At 33.0% G+C, this 18,612-nt stretch overlaps 3 protein-coding genes across 5 annotated transcripts; all 3 read right to left on the reverse strand.

Annotated features, from left to right (window-relative positions):
• Positions 1–1,708: 1,708 nt before the first annotated feature.
• On the reverse strand, positions 1,709–3,490 carry LOC140985692 (dof zinc finger protein 1-like). Its single transcript, XM_073453575.1, has 2 exons — positions 3,331–3,490; positions 1,709–2,738 (listed from the first exon to the last, which is right to left on the reverse strand). Exons 1-2 carry the CDS (start codon positions 3,355–3,357, stop codon positions 1,929–1,931), a joined length of 837 nt encoding a protein of 278 aa, XP_073309676.1. The 5' UTR covers positions 3,358–3,490; the 3' UTR covers positions 1,709–1,928.
• Positions 3,491–5,923: 2,433 nt separating this feature from the next.
• LOC140987021 (uncharacterized) lies at positions 5,924–9,988 on the reverse strand. The gene is made up of 8 exons (XM_073455448.1): positions 9,576–9,988; positions 8,302–8,433; positions 8,050–8,173; positions 7,449–7,885; positions 7,226–7,302; positions 6,957–7,092; positions 6,575–6,778; positions 5,924–6,278 (listed from the first exon to the last, which is right to left on the reverse strand). Exons 1-8 carry the CDS (start codon positions 9,960–9,962, stop codon positions 6,219–6,221), a joined length of 1,557 nt encoding a protein of 518 aa, XP_073311549.1. The 5' UTR covers positions 9,963–9,988; the 3' UTR covers positions 5,924–6,218.
• Positions 9,989–11,872: 1,884 nt separating this feature from the next.
• On the reverse strand, positions 11,873–15,271 carry LOC140986663 (uncharacterized). Of its 3 annotated transcripts, none has more exons than XM_073454975.1 (8): positions 15,164–15,271; positions 13,572–14,690; positions 13,393–13,483; positions 13,091–13,248; positions 12,956–13,007; positions 12,743–12,825; positions 12,538–12,631; positions 11,873–12,409 (listed from the first exon to the last, which is right to left on the reverse strand). In XM_073454975.1, the coding sequence occupies exons 2-8, from the start codon at positions 14,607–14,609 to the stop codon at positions 11,889–11,891; spliced, it is 2,037 nt and encodes a 678-aa protein (XP_073311076.1). In that variant the 5' UTR covers positions 14,610–14,690; positions 15,164–15,271; the 3' UTR covers positions 11,873–11,888. The 3 variants fall into 3 exon arrangements, with proteins under 3 accessions (XP_073311076.1, XP_073311075.1, XP_073311074.1); XM_073454974.1 differs by having other exon boundaries at positions 13,572–14,704; positions 15,198–15,268; XM_073454973.1 differs by having other exon boundaries at positions 13,572–14,704; positions 15,164–15,237.
• Between the last annotated feature and the right edge of the window lie 3,341 nt (positions 15,272–18,612).

Consider the following 18,612-nt stretch of genomic DNA (forward strand, 5'->3'; position numbering starts at 1 on the left):
TTCCTCTATCACCATGCTTCTTGAAATTCCGTCGATTTATTGACAAGTCCAAATGCGATCGTACCAGTTAATATTAAAACCCGTCATTTAGGACACCAAATATTTCTAATGTGATCCATATTTTCGTGCTTAATCGACTCGATACCATATAATTGTAATTGAAATTTTTTTGACTGTGATGAGGAGTAGACCAGGTAGCGTTTGAGACATGACGTGGAAAAGAATTTATTTATTTATTTATTTATAATAATAAAATAATAATTGTGGTGGGTAGTGTGCGGATTCATTAGTGAGTTGGAGAGGATAATTCTTCAGCACGCCTGTCGGAAGGAGAATGTTTGTGGGCCCCACATTTTCTTTATTTTAAAAAAAAAATATACCGAAATTTGCTATTGCCAAGTCAAGGCAGGTTTTGGTACACATTGTATCGAATAAATGTAGGAAACAAATGGAGCCACACAAATGTTAATGGGGATGTAAGTGGCATGAATTTTCTTTGAAAATTTAATAGCCACTTAAATCATAATGTGCATTTCTTTGAAAATTGAACTATAATTATTGACCCCAACACTTAAATAAATGTTTTTTTTTTAAAAAAAAAAAAAAAAAAAAACTTGTAGTTACTATCATTTTGGTATGGATTACATGGAGATATATATTATTATTGATTATAGCACGATCATTTTATGTATTTTGAAAATGTATTATAACATATCATTAATTTGTTAACAGTAATGTACTGTAAAATAAGATATATTACCAAATTAATTATTAAAAAATCCTATAATTCTTGGCAATATATAAACATCACTTAAATTCCATGTTTTTATATCGATTGTGTCCAATGAAATAACTAAACGATAAAGCAATTGATTTTCTTTTCAAAATTGATCTTAAGTTCGGATAATACCAAGTGTATGATAATGATAATAATTATTATTATTTTTTATATGTATAAATAAATATATATATAAAAAAAAAATGTGTAAGAACACTTTCCACATAAACGGAAACATAACTTGCCCATTAGCATTCTTTTCATCAAGTGCTAGCTCTACCATGTGATCCACGTAAAGTTTATGAAACATTGGCCAAAAAACAGTTATTAATTCGTATTTATTTCGATAAATCCTTCTTTAAGCCGGTTGATGTGCTTTAATGGTTGGAAGAATCTTAATTTATTTATTTATTTAAAACACAAATATTTATATAATTAATATTGAGTGGCTACGCATAAAAAGAGCCATAATACAATCAACTTAGCTACATTAATATTACAAATCAGTGTATTTTAATACTCTTTGTTTCATTCTTGATGGGAATAAAGTTCATAAAACATAGTCTTGGTAATATAATAAATCACCAATCCCACTAAGTCCACTTTATTGTAACTCCAATAAATTAAGTAAACCTAGCTTTAACATTTTTCTTTAATCAAAATATCTTTATTGAACTACTAAAAAATAATTTTAAGATCACATGATCATCACCATTACAAGAAACTGATTGCCTAAGCCCTATGGACCATTAATTACATAAATACAAGAAAAACAATTAAAGCATTGCCAAAGTTTGAACAATCCAAAAAATGTTCGATTTTTGCATCCAATTTAATGTTAAAAAAGTTTCATACGTACATATATAGGACTCATGACCGTATGAAAGCGAGTGGCAAATTTAATATTTAAATAAACTATAAAATTGCACATACGCAAAACCTAACTGTTAGTTCTGATATTATACTGTCAAGAGCAAATTAAAACAAATGAAATCACTCGCAAACTGCAAGAGGGAAAAAAAGGAGAAGATCAAATAAACAAACGAAAAAGAAATACAATACAATGCACAAAATAAACCACCCAAATTTTAGTTTAAATTCATGATCAAAGTCTTTTTTTTTTTAATAAGATTATACTATGAAGAGTTTTTCACCAAGAACCCTCCGCAAGCATTCCATTCCAGTATCCATTTGATTCTGCCTGCTCTCTATCTTGCTCAAATTGCTCATGATTTGTCGAAACAGGCTTCAGTTCTTCAAAAGGGAACAATATCCTCGATGAGTTTGTGTGATCTTGCAGATTCCCATATCCATTTTGATTATGAACAACTCCATGATCTAATGAAAAACTCAAGCTTGATTTGAATCCATGCACGGGAAAGTTATTACCAGATGTAAAAACTGAGTTGGGATTATCAGAAAGTGGTGGGATGTTTGTCATAAAAGAACCCAGTGATCCCATTGAGCTGATCCCCGTCTTAAGAAGCTCCATGACTGGAAAATAAGAAGGATTGGAAGAAGGGTTATTAGGGTTTTGAGATTCAAGATTTTTTGCGTCACTTCCGAATGGAAAAGGAACGTGTTCAGGGAATCCATTGTAATGGGATGGATTATAAGCTAAATTCAGGTCCTGCCCTTCGTGGATCTTCGGATTCTGAGGTGAAAATTTTGGTGGGCTCGGGATCACTAATTTCTTGGAAGAATTTACGGAAGGCAGCACAGCAGCAGAAGATCTTTTGTTTTTTCTTGATCCTCCACCAACTGGAACATTTCTTAAGGTTCCACCTTCGGTCCAGTACCTCCTACAAGTCTTGCAAAAGTACCTTGGCTGAGAGAGACTGTAGTTGTTGTAATAACAGAACTTTGTGTTTGTAGAACTACATCTAGGGCAGTTTATAGCTTGTTCCTTTTGAGGCCTTGGCTTCTTCTGATCAACTTGTGGTTTCACAACTCCAATTCCCTTGAAATATGCAAAAAAAAATGGAACGAAAAGGGAAAAGGGTGTCAAGAAAACAACACATCAGTGCATGATATGGCCAAAAAATATAAGAATCGATGAATCTTTTGTGTTAAAAACAACAACAAAAAGAACAGAGAATATATAATCCTAATAAAGCAAGAAACGGCTAAACATCATTAATCAAACAAAAGAAACAAGAATTAACTACCTTTTCTTGTTCCGATCAAATCCTTTTCAGATAATATATATATGGGGTGAGAAAAGGGAGAAAGAGAAGGGAAAAAGGTAAAGAGAATTTTAATTGAGCTAGCTAGGGAGCACTACTTTCCATACAGATTAAAACATTAGGTAGCAAATTAAGATGAAAAATTCAAGCAAAAGATGATTGATTATGCATAAGTGGGGTTTGTTAGATGAAATTATCTCATCTTCTCTTAAAGCTATCGACTTTTAAATTAAAATGGCCATCCAAGAAAGCAACAAGAAACCAAAAAAATTCAAATCCCAAGTACCCTAGAAAGAAGAAAATAAAAAAAGGTTGCAATGATATCATTGAAGAAAGGAAAACTAAAGATGTTGGTGTTTGCTTTACCTGTGGCCACTGAACATCAGTATCCATAGCACTAGAGGATGAAGGAAAAAAGGGGGGAGAAAGAGAGCAACTTTTGAGAAGAGAAAGAAAGGTTTAAAGCAAGAAAGGAACTTGGAGGGTTTGTGTTTGGCGGTAGCGCTCGAGTTTGCTTCCAATTGCTATATCGAGTGTCCGAAGGTAGTGGGAAATAAAGAAAGGATTAGTTTTTGTCCACTTGCTAATATTTTACTCCATATGGATGAATATATGTCTACCATGTGTAAGTATATGTTTATGTGTGAATGGGGGGAGTGTATGTAATTAAATTTGTAAAATAAATATTGGTCACTTTTTAAAAGAATAGTTGATGAAAGTTAAAAAAATAATAATAAAATACTCATACATGTATACTGTTTTGGAGAAATGCAAGTTTTTTTAAAAAAAAATTGTAAGTTTAAATTTTTAAAAATTTACATATGAAATCTAATGTTCTTTTAGAGGGATTTTTTGCACTAATCAACTTGTATTTAATGTATTTGTCACCTAACTTCTTTAGTAAATGTAAAAATGATAATATATATATAGAAGAGGTAAATGTTGAATAGATTAAATTTTCTTTTTTCTTTTACATATAACATATTTGTTGCCATTTCTTTTGCACTTATATTCTTATACTTGTGTATATTGATGTGCTTGTATTCATGTCTTCTTGTATATTTACGTGTCAATCACATACAAGCTCGGTATTTTGCAATTCAATCTCAAACATTATTGTTATTAATATTATTATTATTATCATGCATTCTTAAAATTAACTTTGTCCTATGTTAATGTCATTCATGCTATAGTACTATGATCGGGGTAAATTGAATAATTATTATTGTGTCATTTTAATTGGGGCTACTTTGCAATTGAGACCACCTAAAAAATCAATAAATCTATTTTTAAATCTTTACATAAAACCTTCTATATCTTTATTTGTAATTGTAACTAATTATTGATAAATTTTTTGTACTTACTNTTTTTTTATAATTTTCTTTAGAAATTTAGTGATAATTTAATTTATGTTTAAAGAGGTTTTAATTTATCCATTTAAATTAATGCATGACATAGTTATGGAATTCACCATATATTCCAAATCACAAAAATAATTAATAAAAAAAACAATTTTTACGGTGCAATGCAAAAACTAATTATTCTGTGAAAATATTCTTCACGTAAACTCAAAACAGTGAAATTAATAAATTAACCGCCAAACATTTTTAACGGCGACTTCAAAAACCAAAGCGCCACGTGGCAGAGGGTAACGGGACCCGCTGGAGCTAACGAGAGACCGAAACGTTACATTCTGGGTCCCACTTAAAGTAGCTAATCTCGACCGTCAATTCAGATACGCAGATGATTGGACGGTGGAAAATGTCAGACATGTGTCACCAATATTCGTCACACTTGTCTTGTCTTAATACTCGTTCAATCCTTAATTACGTGCGTTACCATCAATCATCCCAAACTATGAGGTTAAAACTTTTTTATTATCAAAAATTTATATGGTTAAATGTTTAATTGATAATTATATAAATCAAAATAATTGTTAGTGAGTGTGATATGCAATTTGTCTTAAAATCAATAAAAAAAATTTGTTTATAATATTTCTAAAATGTAAACATGAACATAGGACTTACTAGTAATCCCATAAACCAATACAACAATAAACCAATCGGGCGATAACGTATCTGATTTGTTCAAGTCATAATATTTATACTATTGATATACAGTAGAGTAACTACAATCACTTAATAATTATATAAACATACAACGGCATGCATATAATATACCATTTTCATCACAGTTCCAAAAATAAGTAATCGCAGCAGCGTAAGGCATGTGGTGCCGTATCAATAGAATATTGCACAAATTAGAAAATTATGAAAATATAAAAGATTGTGACCCCTGTCCACCAAACATAATACAAAGAAACACATCACCTCCCTTTCAATTTCCCAAAACGAAACTCTTTTTCACACAAAAGGATAAAAAGAGTAGACATACCTTTTTTACATAACAAGTCGTTTTTATACTTTTACCACAAGGACAAAAGAATTTTAGGTTAGGACTACTAATTGGTCAAAATCTTGATTAATTTATAATAATCATTTGAATTTAAATTTCAAACAGAACACGATAAAAAAAGATATTCCCTTAGCAATGAAAATCTCAGTGGGTTCATTTGACGAAAACACGCACCAACTCGCTTGAAATTTGTGTATATTTTATTCAAAGACTGGGCATCTTCATAGTGCTGTCCTATGCAATTGACATATAATAAAACCTCTCAACAATATCATTTTTAAAAATGTTAGTGCTTTGCCAGCTCAACTCAAAAGCTAATCAGAGTACTATATATAAAATCCAATCAGTCAATCTTTTACTCAGTAAATGGGATTAATTATATCTCATATAAGCTAAATTATGAAGACTAAAAAAAGTGCATTATTCGATGATTATCATCATAGTTACAATGCCATGTGTTCACAACAAATCCAACAAATTGACCTCAAACATCGGGAATGTGCTACATATCACACTTACCAGTGATTTTGATTTTAAAAAAAAATTAAAAATTGAATTTATTCAATAATCATGAATACATTATAACATAGTGCATTTGTTCTGGATATTAAGTAAAATCTTTATTTGGTTGCACTTTTACAAAAGAAAGGCATATATACAGTGTAGATGTTCTAAGTTACTGGTTTGTGGGTTAAGTTGAATCGAGCAAGGCATGCGTTTCTTGATTAGCGCATCAAATACATGTATGAGTTATAAACGACTATATTTTCCTATCAAAGGACAGCACTCCGACCTTTTTCTTTAGGATTTTCCAATTGCCAAATCCATTGGCCTCGAGTTTACTCGTTTAGCTTGCAAACGTCGATAAACTTCTGTATTGCATTGTGATACTGGGTCCCCTGCAAAAAAATTGAATGAAAAGTTTTTAGCAAGACTCGCCAACAAGTCTAGCAGAAAGGGGAATTGAGGAGGAGGAAACAAATGGGAGAAAGAAAGGGCCTCAATATATTTGTGCTGACAAGTATCAGTTTATATCCACCAGAATAAATCTCCCTTGTGTTTGGAAAATGCAGTGAGATTGCAGAAATTTGGTTAGCTAGCTATTCTCCAGGATGAAACGCAAATGGTGTATGATATTTCAGAGAGAAGTGAAAAACCAAAGCAGTAGCCAGGAAGTTAATCAGATGAGGGCTACCTCCCAGTAAAGTTGATGGCAGTCCATGCACTTCCAAAACTCGATATTTTTGTTGAACAAGCAGTTAGGAATCACTTGAAATCCCTTGGATGCCTCAATAGCTTCTTCAGTTGTCAGAGGCTTTTGGATGAACCTCCCGTTGCATTTAGTGCACCTTGTCATTAGCTGGTCTTCGGATATTTTAAGTTGAAATGTTTCTATTACCTGCACCATTTCAAATTTTCAATTCAAATTAACATAGTACGATTTATTAGTTAGCTGATAGGATTTTTTTCCTTCTGCAGGGAAGGATTTTAAGCAACAGAAAAAAGTAAGTTAAAGCTGTACAAGGAGCATAAATAAGAGATGAAGAACAGAAAATGTGATAATCCGAACCATTTACCTCAAGAAGCTGTTCATTTTTAAGGAGACTCTTCACCTTGTATAGTTTGTTTTTTATCAAATATTCATGTCTCAAAAGTTTGGCATCTCTTGTTAAGAGCACTCGCTTCTCTTTTAGTGCTTGATCTATCAAATCTCTGAAGAAATTTAGTTCCAAATTAGTTAATCAAGCTTCCGTCGTTTCAAGATTTTAACTAATAAGATACTAACTCTTAATAGTTTGTCACAAAAATAAATATACCACCTAAAGAAAATTGATATAAAAGGTACCTGGCATCGGGCCTCTTCGAATATGGAACTGCAGCATCTACCCCAACACACCGCAAATGCTTCGCCAAGCCTTCAACCTGAGGGAACCAAAATAGAAAATTCATCTATTTCAAATAGCCCACTATCAAATATTTGAAAAATAAAACCCCTAAGCTACATAAATTTCAGCCAAAGAAAATCTTGCAACGAAAGTTTATATTTAACCATTATCTGATAAACATACCATCACGTCACATAAAAACTTAGGGGATCCGTCACCGCCCAAGGAGGGATCCCATGGAGAGGGGTCATGCCAACTGTCTACTACTTCCAGGGTCTTTTGCTTGCACTCCAGTACTGTAGAAGACTTTTTGGTTTTCTTTTTCGAAATTTTGGGCTTTCCATCGGAATCCTTTAACAAGATTCTGTCACCGTACTTCCTAACTATCCACAAGAGGGTGTTATCCACTTCTTTGTTGATTTTATATGAGTTCGAGGAATCCACCTCCTTAGTTGTCTCTATGCTGCCACACAATTCTGGCACAGTCGTGCGGACCACATCTGAAGCTTCAACATATTTGGTACTTCTCACCAGACTACAATCATCAGACGTCTCAAAGATCTTCAACCCAAGATCTAAAACAGATGGCCTGTGTTTATTGCAATTTCCCCCAATGTTAGCTGCAAAGAACATCCATCAAAGCACTCGCTTTAAGGTAATATGCTCAGATCTAATGGTACCCGGTGCATGCAGATGTAATACGGCAAACAAAGGATATTAAACCCGAAAACTTTAATTAAACTAAAAGGCAACATTTCAAATGGTCATTTAAAGAACAACAAACCTTCTCTAACAAACTTGGCTTGGAAGACATTAAATATCTCAACCAAACAATGAGCATCTGCAGCCGCATATATCTTCTGCTCTTCTGTCAAAGGACGCTTAGACCAGTCACTACACTGAAGTTCCTGATACAATATATATATACAATTTTAAAATCCATTTCAGAAATATAACTTTTGAGGGCAATAATTAAATACTTTCACCAGTTGTCATCAGCTGAAATTGGGCACTTAATAATTCATAGGATGCACACCTTTGACAGCAAAATGCCCAAAACTTCCTCGCAGACTGTTGCTAAGCTCTTATGTTGTTTTGGTACCCTTTGTCCGGCTACTTTGGGTCGTAAATAGTTGTATATGGCCGTAATGTCAATGAAAGGTTCAACCTGACCGAGAAAATTTGACAAAAGTATGTCAGAAAAACAATCTAACAGTAAACTCTACACTGCTGTAATATCAATAAGAGGTTCAACTCAACAGAAAATTTGACAAAAGCTGGTCCGGAAAACAGTCAACTCTAGACTTTCTTTTATCACAGTGTGTTTGAATCCAAAAATTGGGCACAGAATAAGCATAAAGTTCAAACCTTTATACTAAGTCAGAATACTTCTTGTACCGATGTCAATATTCAGCCACCAGAAGATAAAAAACACACAAAAAACAAATACAATAAAGCAACTTAATCTAACTGAACCTTCTCTGTACACATGAGTATGACATTGCACAGATTGTAATATAAGGGGAGCGAAAATTGCAAAGATGTGAAATTGTAAGCAGTGCTTGATGTTTCTACCTATCACATATATATAATGAATCGTGATTTGGGAACACCAATCAAACTCTACACCAATTTTGCAATAAAAAACAGAGAGATTAATTTTTTTCCATAGTTCTACTTATTGCATCTCATAATATAGAGAGTTGACAATCCTCACTATCCCACAGGTTTTCATCCATCAAGTTCGGCACTTTTTAAGATTGAGAACATGACAATTGCAATTCGACTAAGAAAACATAAGAAATATCGTGAATGCATACGTCTTTTCATATTGAATGTAACAGAACTCCATCGAAGAAGAGATTGAGAATATAATTCTGTGTGTAACTTAACCTAAATTGTACACATGTATTAATATTTCATGCAGCTCGTAATAAAGACCGATGATTCCCGGGAAAAACCGAAAATGTGTGAACTCCTTGCACAATCTTCATGTTCTCAATATCACCGAAAATTCCAATTAGAAAATCAAATTTTCCATTTTTACAATCTTCCTAAATGCAGAAACTAAAGAAAACTGAAGTTTACGAACTTCCTACACTTTGAGGAATGAAAATCAAGCGCAACAGAAGTGCAGATTAAAGAAAATTGAAAACTTATGTAAACTCTTGAATTCAATGATAACTGATCATCCTAACTAACACGTCTTAATTTTCCACCAGCCGAAATTCATCAAAATGCTACATACTAAACAATAGTTCGATCATCTACATCTGAATAACCAGAGCTAAAACGAATAGAAAAACTTACTCTGTCAAAACCAGGTTCACACCCACGCTGACAAAACGTATAGGACAAGAACACCAAATCCTGCTTAAATCTGAATCCCAGCTTTATAACACTCGGCGATACAAACACATTCTTCAACAATTCATACATCGAAAGAAGCTGAATTTCCTGAAGATCGACCAGAAAAACCTGTAGCGCGTCGGAATCGGAGGAGCTAATGAGACGGCAAGCAATTTGGAGCAGGGAAACGGTGGGGTAGGTGGAGGCGCTGCGATTAGGCTTCCACTCTGCGTCGAGGCCGATGACGGAGGAATGAGTCAACGCGTAGCTGAAACGAGTAAACTCCGGCGATTTGCCGGAGGTGACTAGGTCGATTGCGGTGGCCTGTTTCTGGTCTTTGGGTTCCATCGTAGTGTAATGGGCAAATGGTGATTCATTTTTTATACCAAATAATTTATTAATTACAAGTTTTTATTATTATCAATTTTTCAGTTTTTTTATCTTAAAAATATTTGAAATAGGTTTTATGTTTTGAATGATAAATAAAAATTAATTATATTAATTTTTATTTTTGAAGTAAAGTTGAAATAGAAACCCACAATCACATTATTTTATTTGTTACTTTTTTTTTTATTATTTTTTTAAGAACTTTAAAATCCCAATAAAAGAGCATTTTGGAAAACATATTTTGATAGATTAACCTTTGGTTAATTATCATATTAGCACATAAAGACCTAAGTATTGTCAAGTTAAAATTAATTATATCACATACCATTTTTATCATCCCCATAGTTATGTTACTCACCACACCATAGCACCAGAACTTTTTTAGTGGAGAAAAATTCGAACCAAACTATGTTATATTGATTTTACAAAAAAATTTATAATCAAACCAAGCCAGACCATTAATTTTTGTTTGGTCTTATTCGGATAACTAATTTTAAATTTTATGCTTAATAATTAATTAGTACATACAATATTTATAATATGAAAAAAGTGATAATTACATATGATAAAATTTGAATGACCATTTTATTGAATCGTTGACTTGATTTAATTAGTACATACAATTCTTGATTTATCCGTCCTATCATATAATTTATCCCATTTCAAAATCTTAATGGCATTACTTATTCAACATAATCAGTATGTCATATACTTTATTTTAAATAAATAATGTAGATAACAAAAAAAATGTCCACATAGAATTGAACTCGAGTCTTGTCATAACAAAACAACATTAATAATTATTATTACATCAAGAAAATTTCATTCCATTAATTTTGATAACAATTACAAGATCTGAAGTCGGACAAAAATGGTAGGCAGCAGGGGAATATACATATCATTTCCAAAAAAAATGGCTATAAAGATTTTGCAACTTCTTCTATGCAGCACAGTAGGTATTATTTCTTGAATAAACGTAAAATTTATACACCAAGAAACTACTCAAACCTGTACATAAACATGTTCTTCGATCTTGATCTTTAACTTTTACCATCTCAGTTGAATCAACCCAGTTCTGTTCTTGTCGAAAGCACGAATCTTGCGCAAGAAACGGCATCTGAAGCCGTAGATTCAACAGAAAATGGACTTTTCCGAGAGCTAAAAAATGGCGAATAATAATAACTCGGAATGATTCAGACCATTCGACAAACTAAAAACATGGTCTTCCCTACCATATCTATTCAAACAAAATCAACCATCACGAGTCCAAATCGATGAATAAATTGAAGAGATTTTAGGAGGTACTTCTATCAACTTCATAATTCGACTAACATTTCCAAATATGAAACCGGGCTAATCGAACCACAAACATCTACAAGGCGAAAACTCCTTGGTTATATATTACTAGATGCCACATTTCCATTGATGCAACTTCGCTGACAACTGAAGGGCCAATACTCCAGATGCAAAGAACTCCTCCATATTAAATATATTTTTTTTTAGATGAATTCGAGCCCCCCACAAACTTCAAAATAATTATCGAAATTTTAAAAATATATTTAAAAATCAAATTAATTAGCTCACAAACTTGAGCTATAATTTGAATTTTTGTATGATGAAACTCAATTATCGATTTTGAATCAAAATTGGGCGAAAATTTGAGCGATATTCAGCTCGTTTGCACCTAGGTCCCAATCAGTCAAACTACCTTCAACATGCAGCTTTATAAAAGACTGGGTCGCCTTCGATACCGCCAAGGATATCTACATGTGCCAGCCTAGCTTGCAATAAAGTCCAGTCACATCACGAGGAGCTGGATCATTTGTAAATGCTGCATTCTGTAAGTGAACATATATCCCTTTCCTCAATAGTTTTTGTCTCCTTGTCTTACAGGGGTGCAGGTAAACCGTAATTGTAAAATGATCTAATTCGCCCATCCCAGTCTCCGGTAACTATAACTAGACCCCAAGCGTGAGAATTCTTTAAACTCTGGCAAGAAGTCTTGAAAAGTTTGTGCTGAGACTTACTCATTGAAGAAGTATATGCCCCGAGATTCAAATTTGATGCGGGGAGTTTTTCTTCTGGCCAAGTCGCAGATCCTTTTGAGCCAGAGTCTAGGATAATATCTTGACATAACGAGAAATGGGTGAATGGCAACAACTGAATTGAGCTGTCGGAGAGTTTTTTTGACTTCAATGTTTCCCCTGAGTTCACAATTCTTGAGCCAGGCCAAGGTATGGCAACTAAGGCATCAGAGGAGAAACACTCAAACGATCTATAATTGGCTTTTGGATCTTTCCGACCAATGTAGTTCCAAATATAAACATTTGAATCATCACATGCTGAGATAATATGTTTCCCATCTGAAGTAAATGAAGCAGAAATATGATTCCCTGCACTTCGAAGGCCTGGAGATGAATGAAATCAGGATTATAGAGTTTTGGGATGACACAAGGTCCAGAAGAGAATATCATACTATAACAAGCACTTCCATGTTGCATATGATTTTATGATACTAAAAATTCGCATTATGTACCTTTATACTTTGCGATTAAATCCATCCCATTAATAATTCTGACACATGAATCAGCAGAAGTGACCAACACGGTGCTCGAATCTTGCAGTAAAAACTGCACCTCCAATAAAAAAAAATCAGAAAGATTTTTTTGCATCTTCTAATATACTCATGACGAATACAGGAATCAAAATGGTATTCTTATCAAAGCAACTGACAGAGTAACCTGAAAGCCAGTTATCCTTTTACAGGGTGATGATTTCTTCTTAGTGTTCAAACACATTTGAGATTCCAATTGCAAGTGATTAGCTGATGCACAAAATTCGAACAGGTATTATTTGACTAATTATTGAAATTTGTTACTTTCGTGTTTCACTAAAGATGGCCAAGATTTCAAATCCAAATATTTAATCTTGTCCAAGAATTCAACAAAAATTACCTGATATGTTAAAAAAGTAGCACATGCCAGCGATCGAGCCAACAACACCAGCCTATAGAACAAGTAATGAAATAAATATGCCTCACAAAATTTAAAGCCGTTGCTATAGCATGTAAATGAGAAGCAAGAACAGACCTTTCCATCTGGGCAAAAAGAAATAGCAGTGATTATGTCCCTTGTTTCAGTCCAGTCGACAACTTGACAATCATCGATTGCCCAAATTCGAACAATTCCATCTATCGAACCACTGATGAAGTAATCATCATTCACAGGATTAAACTGAATGCAGGTCACTGCATGTGTTACGTTGGTTTTCAGGAAAAAGAATAATAATTAGAAACTTTATGGAAGAAATCTATTCCACTTTTATTTCATCCCATAAATTAGTAGTGATTACTAGTCATAACAGCATCAAGATATTAAGGATTCAGTTGTACCATAATCACTATGCTGGAAGACCTTGAGGCACTGATCGACTCCAAGCCGCCACAAACGAACAGTTTTATCAACGGACGATGAAAGAAGACACTGCAAGCACAAAAGGAGAAACTATTGCTTAATTTCACCATAACAAGTTTTAGAAAATATCAGAATAAGTTACACAATCTGTTCATACATTATTCTGCGACCATGAAAGATCCAAGATCTCCCCACTGTGTCCTTGAAACACATGCAACGGTGTCTCTATTATTCGGAAAATCTTAGGAGGCAAGACGATACATGCTGAATCCGTCGTCTTCTGCCAAGGTTTCGATTTCATTTCATCTTTCCCCGCCACAAGAGGTCTCTGTTCAGAAAGTTGAGTCATCGAGAAATACATGCATGACGGATCCAGATCTGGAATGTCCATCACATTCAATCTTTCATCTTCCACTACTTGCCAGACCTTAACAAGCTTATCTTCACCGCCACTGGCTAAATATTGTCCATCAAGACTAAATTTCATTATCACTATCGACCCCTTGTGCGCCTGAATCTCTTGTCCTGAGAAAAGGGCCGAGAGTTCCTTCAACCTTTTTTGACTATGGCGAACATTGACCCTCCGGACCCTTGTGCCATGAATTTGGCTAAAGCTACTCGATTCGATATTATCATCTTCCACATTCCCACTCATCATACAATTTATCGAACGTAATTTACACCACCACCTATCCCTCAATTTACTCATCGTTCTTGGTGTATATTCATTAGCTTCGGCTTCATTTTGAACAATTTTCTGAACCGAAGAAGAAAATATGGAAACATTCCCAATCTCCCCATTCCTACGTTCACTTAAATCCATTCCACGTTTTGATTCCAAACCTTCTGTGTTCTGACTTGATGACGAAGGACCGATAGAAGAAAATTCTTCTACAATACTTGAAGTTCTTTTCAAATACCCACTATCCTCCTTATTCCTCCTACCATCTTCCCTAAAAACACCACTTTCACTGTTACCATATGTATGTACAGAATCTTCTCCTCCAAATTCATCTGCCCACAATTCCATCCATTTAATAAATTTGGTACGCCGATCTCTAACACTTTGAGGAGTACTAATCCACACATCATAGTCCCAACTTTTAAAATCAGATTCAAAATCAGGTGCTGGTGATATATGCTCCAAAGCATCAAAAAAACGAGATTCTTCAGTGTCATATCTGAAACTATCCATTTTTCTCGAGTTCAACCCATGAAAATCTGAAATCCCACCTCAAAAAGTCAAAACCTTAAGCTCCAAACAATGCGCTGATGCCTTTTCACTGTAACCTTTAATCAGAAAAACAAACAATCAAGGTAAAGGACTAATAATCGATCAGCAAACATGAACACTACAGACAATGTTTCAGTAACATAATCAACAATGATAAACAAATAAACTTACCGGTTCAGGAAGACCATAAAATAATAATTGATTACAGTTCAAAACTATAAAATAGAACAACAAATCTAGAATGGATCCTAATCCACACGCATTGAACCTAGCATCCCACTAACTAAACTTCCCGCCATTCAAAAAACACATTCTTTTCCCCTTGCACCAAGAAAATATAAACAAAGTTTCCCACATCAAAACCCAGATAATTCAGCATTCAGCATACCAAAAGAAACTAGACAACCAAGTTAACGAATTTTTGCACTATATTTCACAATCTTGATTAAGTTTCAAGCAATGGGAATATATACACACACATATATATGTACACAGAAAAGTTCATATCCGCATACCTGAAAGCAAAATCTACAGATGCAAAAGACATACACAAAGGGTTGATTCAGACTGAAGAGATCGAGTGGTTGGCACTCTCCAGAAAAGAGACAACGAAGAGTTGTGGCGTGTCACCATTAAAAATATGGGGCATGGTGAGCAATTGTAATTAGTCAAAATATAAGGGCTGAACTGTAAACTCATTATCGGTGAAAAATATTATTTGGAATTTCTAGTTTTAATATTCTCGATTTCATCCGGAGTATAATTTCGTTTAACGTCGAATTTTTGTTAGAGAAATGCCGACTTTAAATGAAAATTGGGATTTTATTTTTATAGTATTTGGAAGAAATCGAAATTTATCATATGAATAATGGTAGTGGAGATGTCGTTTGGCAGTTACGCCAAAATCAAGTCGATAAATATATACCACAATTTATACACTACATTTTCGAATAATCTCTCAGAAATTATTACTTTTGTCTCTTTGAACTTAATATAAGTTCAATGTTTTAACATAAAATGTGATTAAAAATCATATATGGTTTAGTTAATTAAGCACTTTATAATAATGTGGTTAACTTAGTAACACAATCTTTAGCATAAAGATAAAATTTATCAAATTAATTTAGACATTCGAGTAAAACGACGGAGTATTGGCAATGAAAAATGAAGTGCAAATAAACAATAATCATAATAATATAGTTATAATTAATGAATATTACAATTATAACTACATAATGTTCCGAAAGAAGAAGCAATTATCATGTTATGGGTATTTGGTTAACATCAGTTTATTTAAGGATATAAAAACTATTTTTGTTTTTTACTCTCAAGTATATATTTGATGTGTCTATATGAATAAAATAACTCTCTCTCACTCCATATTTTCCCGTATTTGACATGTTATCAACTACGGGATTTCGATAGGAGACTGATAGTCCAATCCAATCCTGAAGCTTTTTTCCTTTCGTGCTTGGACCATACAGAGAACTCCCATTTTTGTTCCATTTTATCAGTGTCATGCTTAAAGCTTTCATTCTTACTGCATCCTACGGTGAGAAGTTATCTTCTCTTCTCTAAAATGACTGATTGGTCAGCTCAGCAAACGTACGAAGTGGACTGCAGTTTGACTGACCTACTTATAAAAAAAAGAGTTGGATTTTATTATTTTTTATAGTTTGATTATCTTATATGTATAAACTCCTCTTTATGGAAAGCTTGAATCGACCTTAAAAATTTTAATCACATAGTCAATCCTACGATCGACTATTTTTGTTTCCGAGTTATTATATATGCATTTTTTGTATGATAAAATTTTGTTTTTTTCCTGGCCGTTGGTCTTGGAAAAGTACGTAGCAAGTTAGACAAAATGATTATATATATTTTTTTAATGTTGGTTGATTATTAAAATGTAACACCACTTTTGAAAGAGGATTAACAAAGTCAAAAAGGTGATAAGTAGCCTGGTTTCAATTTAATCAAACAGCTTCGTTGTTTTTAGTAAGTATTTCCATTTAATGTTTCCCTTTTACCATATATTTCCCGACCAAATCATTGCTACGTAAGTGTTTAGTACAGACAAATTAGTCACAAACATTTGAAAACATTGGGTTAAGACAAATTGCCTTATTTGTTGATTATAATGTCATGGTTTCTACTTATGCTACGTTACAGAATTCTTTGATTTATTACCCAACAAGTCAAATTTCACTCACTACGACTTATAATTTCTATTATCGAAATTAAGTATTGATTTTATATTTTTGACATTTTATATGGGAAATGTTTGACACCGAACATGTGATTCGTCAATCACGTATGATCATATTCAAATCGACGTCACATCATTATAACATCGAAGAAAAGATCAAAATAAATAACGATACTCTATTAAAACTAAAATTTTATTATATACATATACACAACTAAAATTATTTTTCTCCATGTCCCTTGTTGTTTTCATCTGCATAACCTTTTTCATTAATGCATTGAATATTTAATTCTATATGGATATTACTCAACATGTGACCTACGCTTAAGAGGGTATAAGACACTACAAATTTATGATTCACTAATTTTAAATAATTAAATCATCGACGCCTGATGTAGTAGTTTGTTCAGCACTCTGGCTAGGGAGAAGTAAAAAAAATAGTAAATTAAAATTGTGAATTGATCAATAATATTATTGAAAATGAAAAATATACGAATTATATGACTAAAAATGTTATTTTTCTTAGTTTTTTATTTTTTTCCTTCATATATTAGTTGTATCCAAAAGAATTTTTAAAAATAAATAAACTATAATTAAGATATTATCAAATTATGAAATACAAAAAATAATGACGATTATTGAGTCCCAAATATCAAAATATATGATTTTTGTTCCCAAAACACCCTTTTATCAACTTCATTTAAATTTAATTATAAGGTATATTTTTAATTAATTCGACACCGAAAAATCGGCTCATACAACAAGACAAGATACCTGACATTTATAATATTTAAAAGTAAAATTATTAATTATAATATCTGATATTTAACAGCTAATTTCAATCATATTGTTTTAAACAAATTAAAACCAATCATATCAATCAAATAAATAATGCCGTGTGGATTTCAATTCGATAAAATTAATGCAAGCTGCCGACTAAACGACTAATTTTGTTTATTTTTAGTATAAAATAAATTTTTTTAGTATTTGGATATAACTTTCATAATTAATATGATCCTATATATGTATAGTTATTACATGAATGAGATAACAAATAATTAAATGATTGGTTAAAAATATTGGGAACAATGTGATAATTACATGACGATTAATATTTGATTTAGACATTTAGTTACATTTCTAAAGCATATGCAGTTACTATAAATATTGAACCAGAGGCGAAGGTGGATCAGCGGGGAATTGTGGATGTGTAAATCAAGAGCATGCAGCAATTTACCAATGTATGGAGCCAGAGATCTCATTGTGATGTTGTCTACCTGCATGCATGCATTAGTTCACAACCAATCTGATCTTTGACCACGTGCATCTCTCGCCTGTATTCACGTAACATATGCAGTCGTAGAGCAATCATGCCTTGAATTACGCTGGTGATTAATCACCTCGAGGCTCGAGTAGTTCTCCGTCCTGCAGACTAAGTTGATCGAACATGTTCGGCACCTTTCTCTCTTCAAGTTGAGTATTGTAGTTTAAGATAATGCACTTTACGATGCAGTTCGATTAAGATCATGTGTTCATAGTATCTCAGGCCCTGGATTTCCTGCTTGATATCTCTGATTTCTTGCTCAATGATCTTTAATCTCTGCAGAACTGCTTCTACGCCCCTTGGCTATCACGACAAATGTTAGCTCGACGGAGCTGGTTATGTTTAACAGTCGGAGGATGATTCGGGTATGAAAGTATTATGTTTAACATGAACGAAAATAATTGTGTGTACAGATAAATATTGTCTCGGAT

The sequence above is a fragment of the Primulina huaijiensis genome, chromosome 10, assembly GCF_012295235.1.
Source record: "Primulina huaijiensis isolate GDHJ02 chromosome 10, ASM1229523v2, whole genome shotgun sequence".
In the NCBI taxonomy this organism is placed as follows: domain Eukaryota; kingdom Viridiplantae; phylum Streptophyta; class Magnoliopsida; order Lamiales; family Gesneriaceae; genus Primulina; species Primulina huaijiensis.

What these genes read in the sequence shown, in the direction of transcription:
- LOC140985692 (XM_073453575.1), bottom strand. Translation starts at nt 3,357, where the DNA reads ATGGATACTGATGTTCAGTGGCCACAG. An exon ending in CTGATGTTCAGTGGCCACAG is followed by an intron (nt 2,739 to 3,330) that starts GTAAAGCAAACA and finishes GCATATTTCAAG; the next exon opens with GGAATTGGAGTTGTGAAACC.
- LOC140987021 (XM_073455448.1), bottom strand. Translation starts at nt 9,962, where the DNA reads ATGGAACCCAAAGACCAGAAACAGGCCACCGCAATCGACCTAGTCACC. An exon ending in GTGAACCTGGTTTTGACAGA is followed by an intron (nt 8,434 to 9,575) that starts GTAAGTTTTTCT and finishes TTTCTCGGTCAG; the next exon opens with GTTGAACCTTTCATTGACAT. An exon ending in AGTTTTTATGTGACGTGATG is followed by an intron (nt 7,303 to 7,448) that starts GTATGTTTATCA and finishes TGGTTCCCTCAG; the next exon opens with GTTGAAGGCTTGGCGAAGCA.
- LOC140986663 (XM_073454975.1), bottom strand. Translation starts at nt 14,609, where the DNA reads ATGGATAGTTTCAGATATGACACTGAAGAATCTCGTTTTTTTGATGCT. An exon ending in CTACTTTTTTAACATATCAG is followed by an intron (nt 12,826 to 12,955) that starts GTAATTTTTGTT and finishes TTTGTGCATCAG; the next exon opens with CTAATCACTTGCAATTGGAA. An exon ending in AAAGGATAACTGGCTTTCAG is followed by an intron (nt 12,632 to 12,742) that starts GTTACTCTGTCA and finishes TTGGAGGTGCAG; the next exon opens with TTTTTACTGCAAGATTCGAG.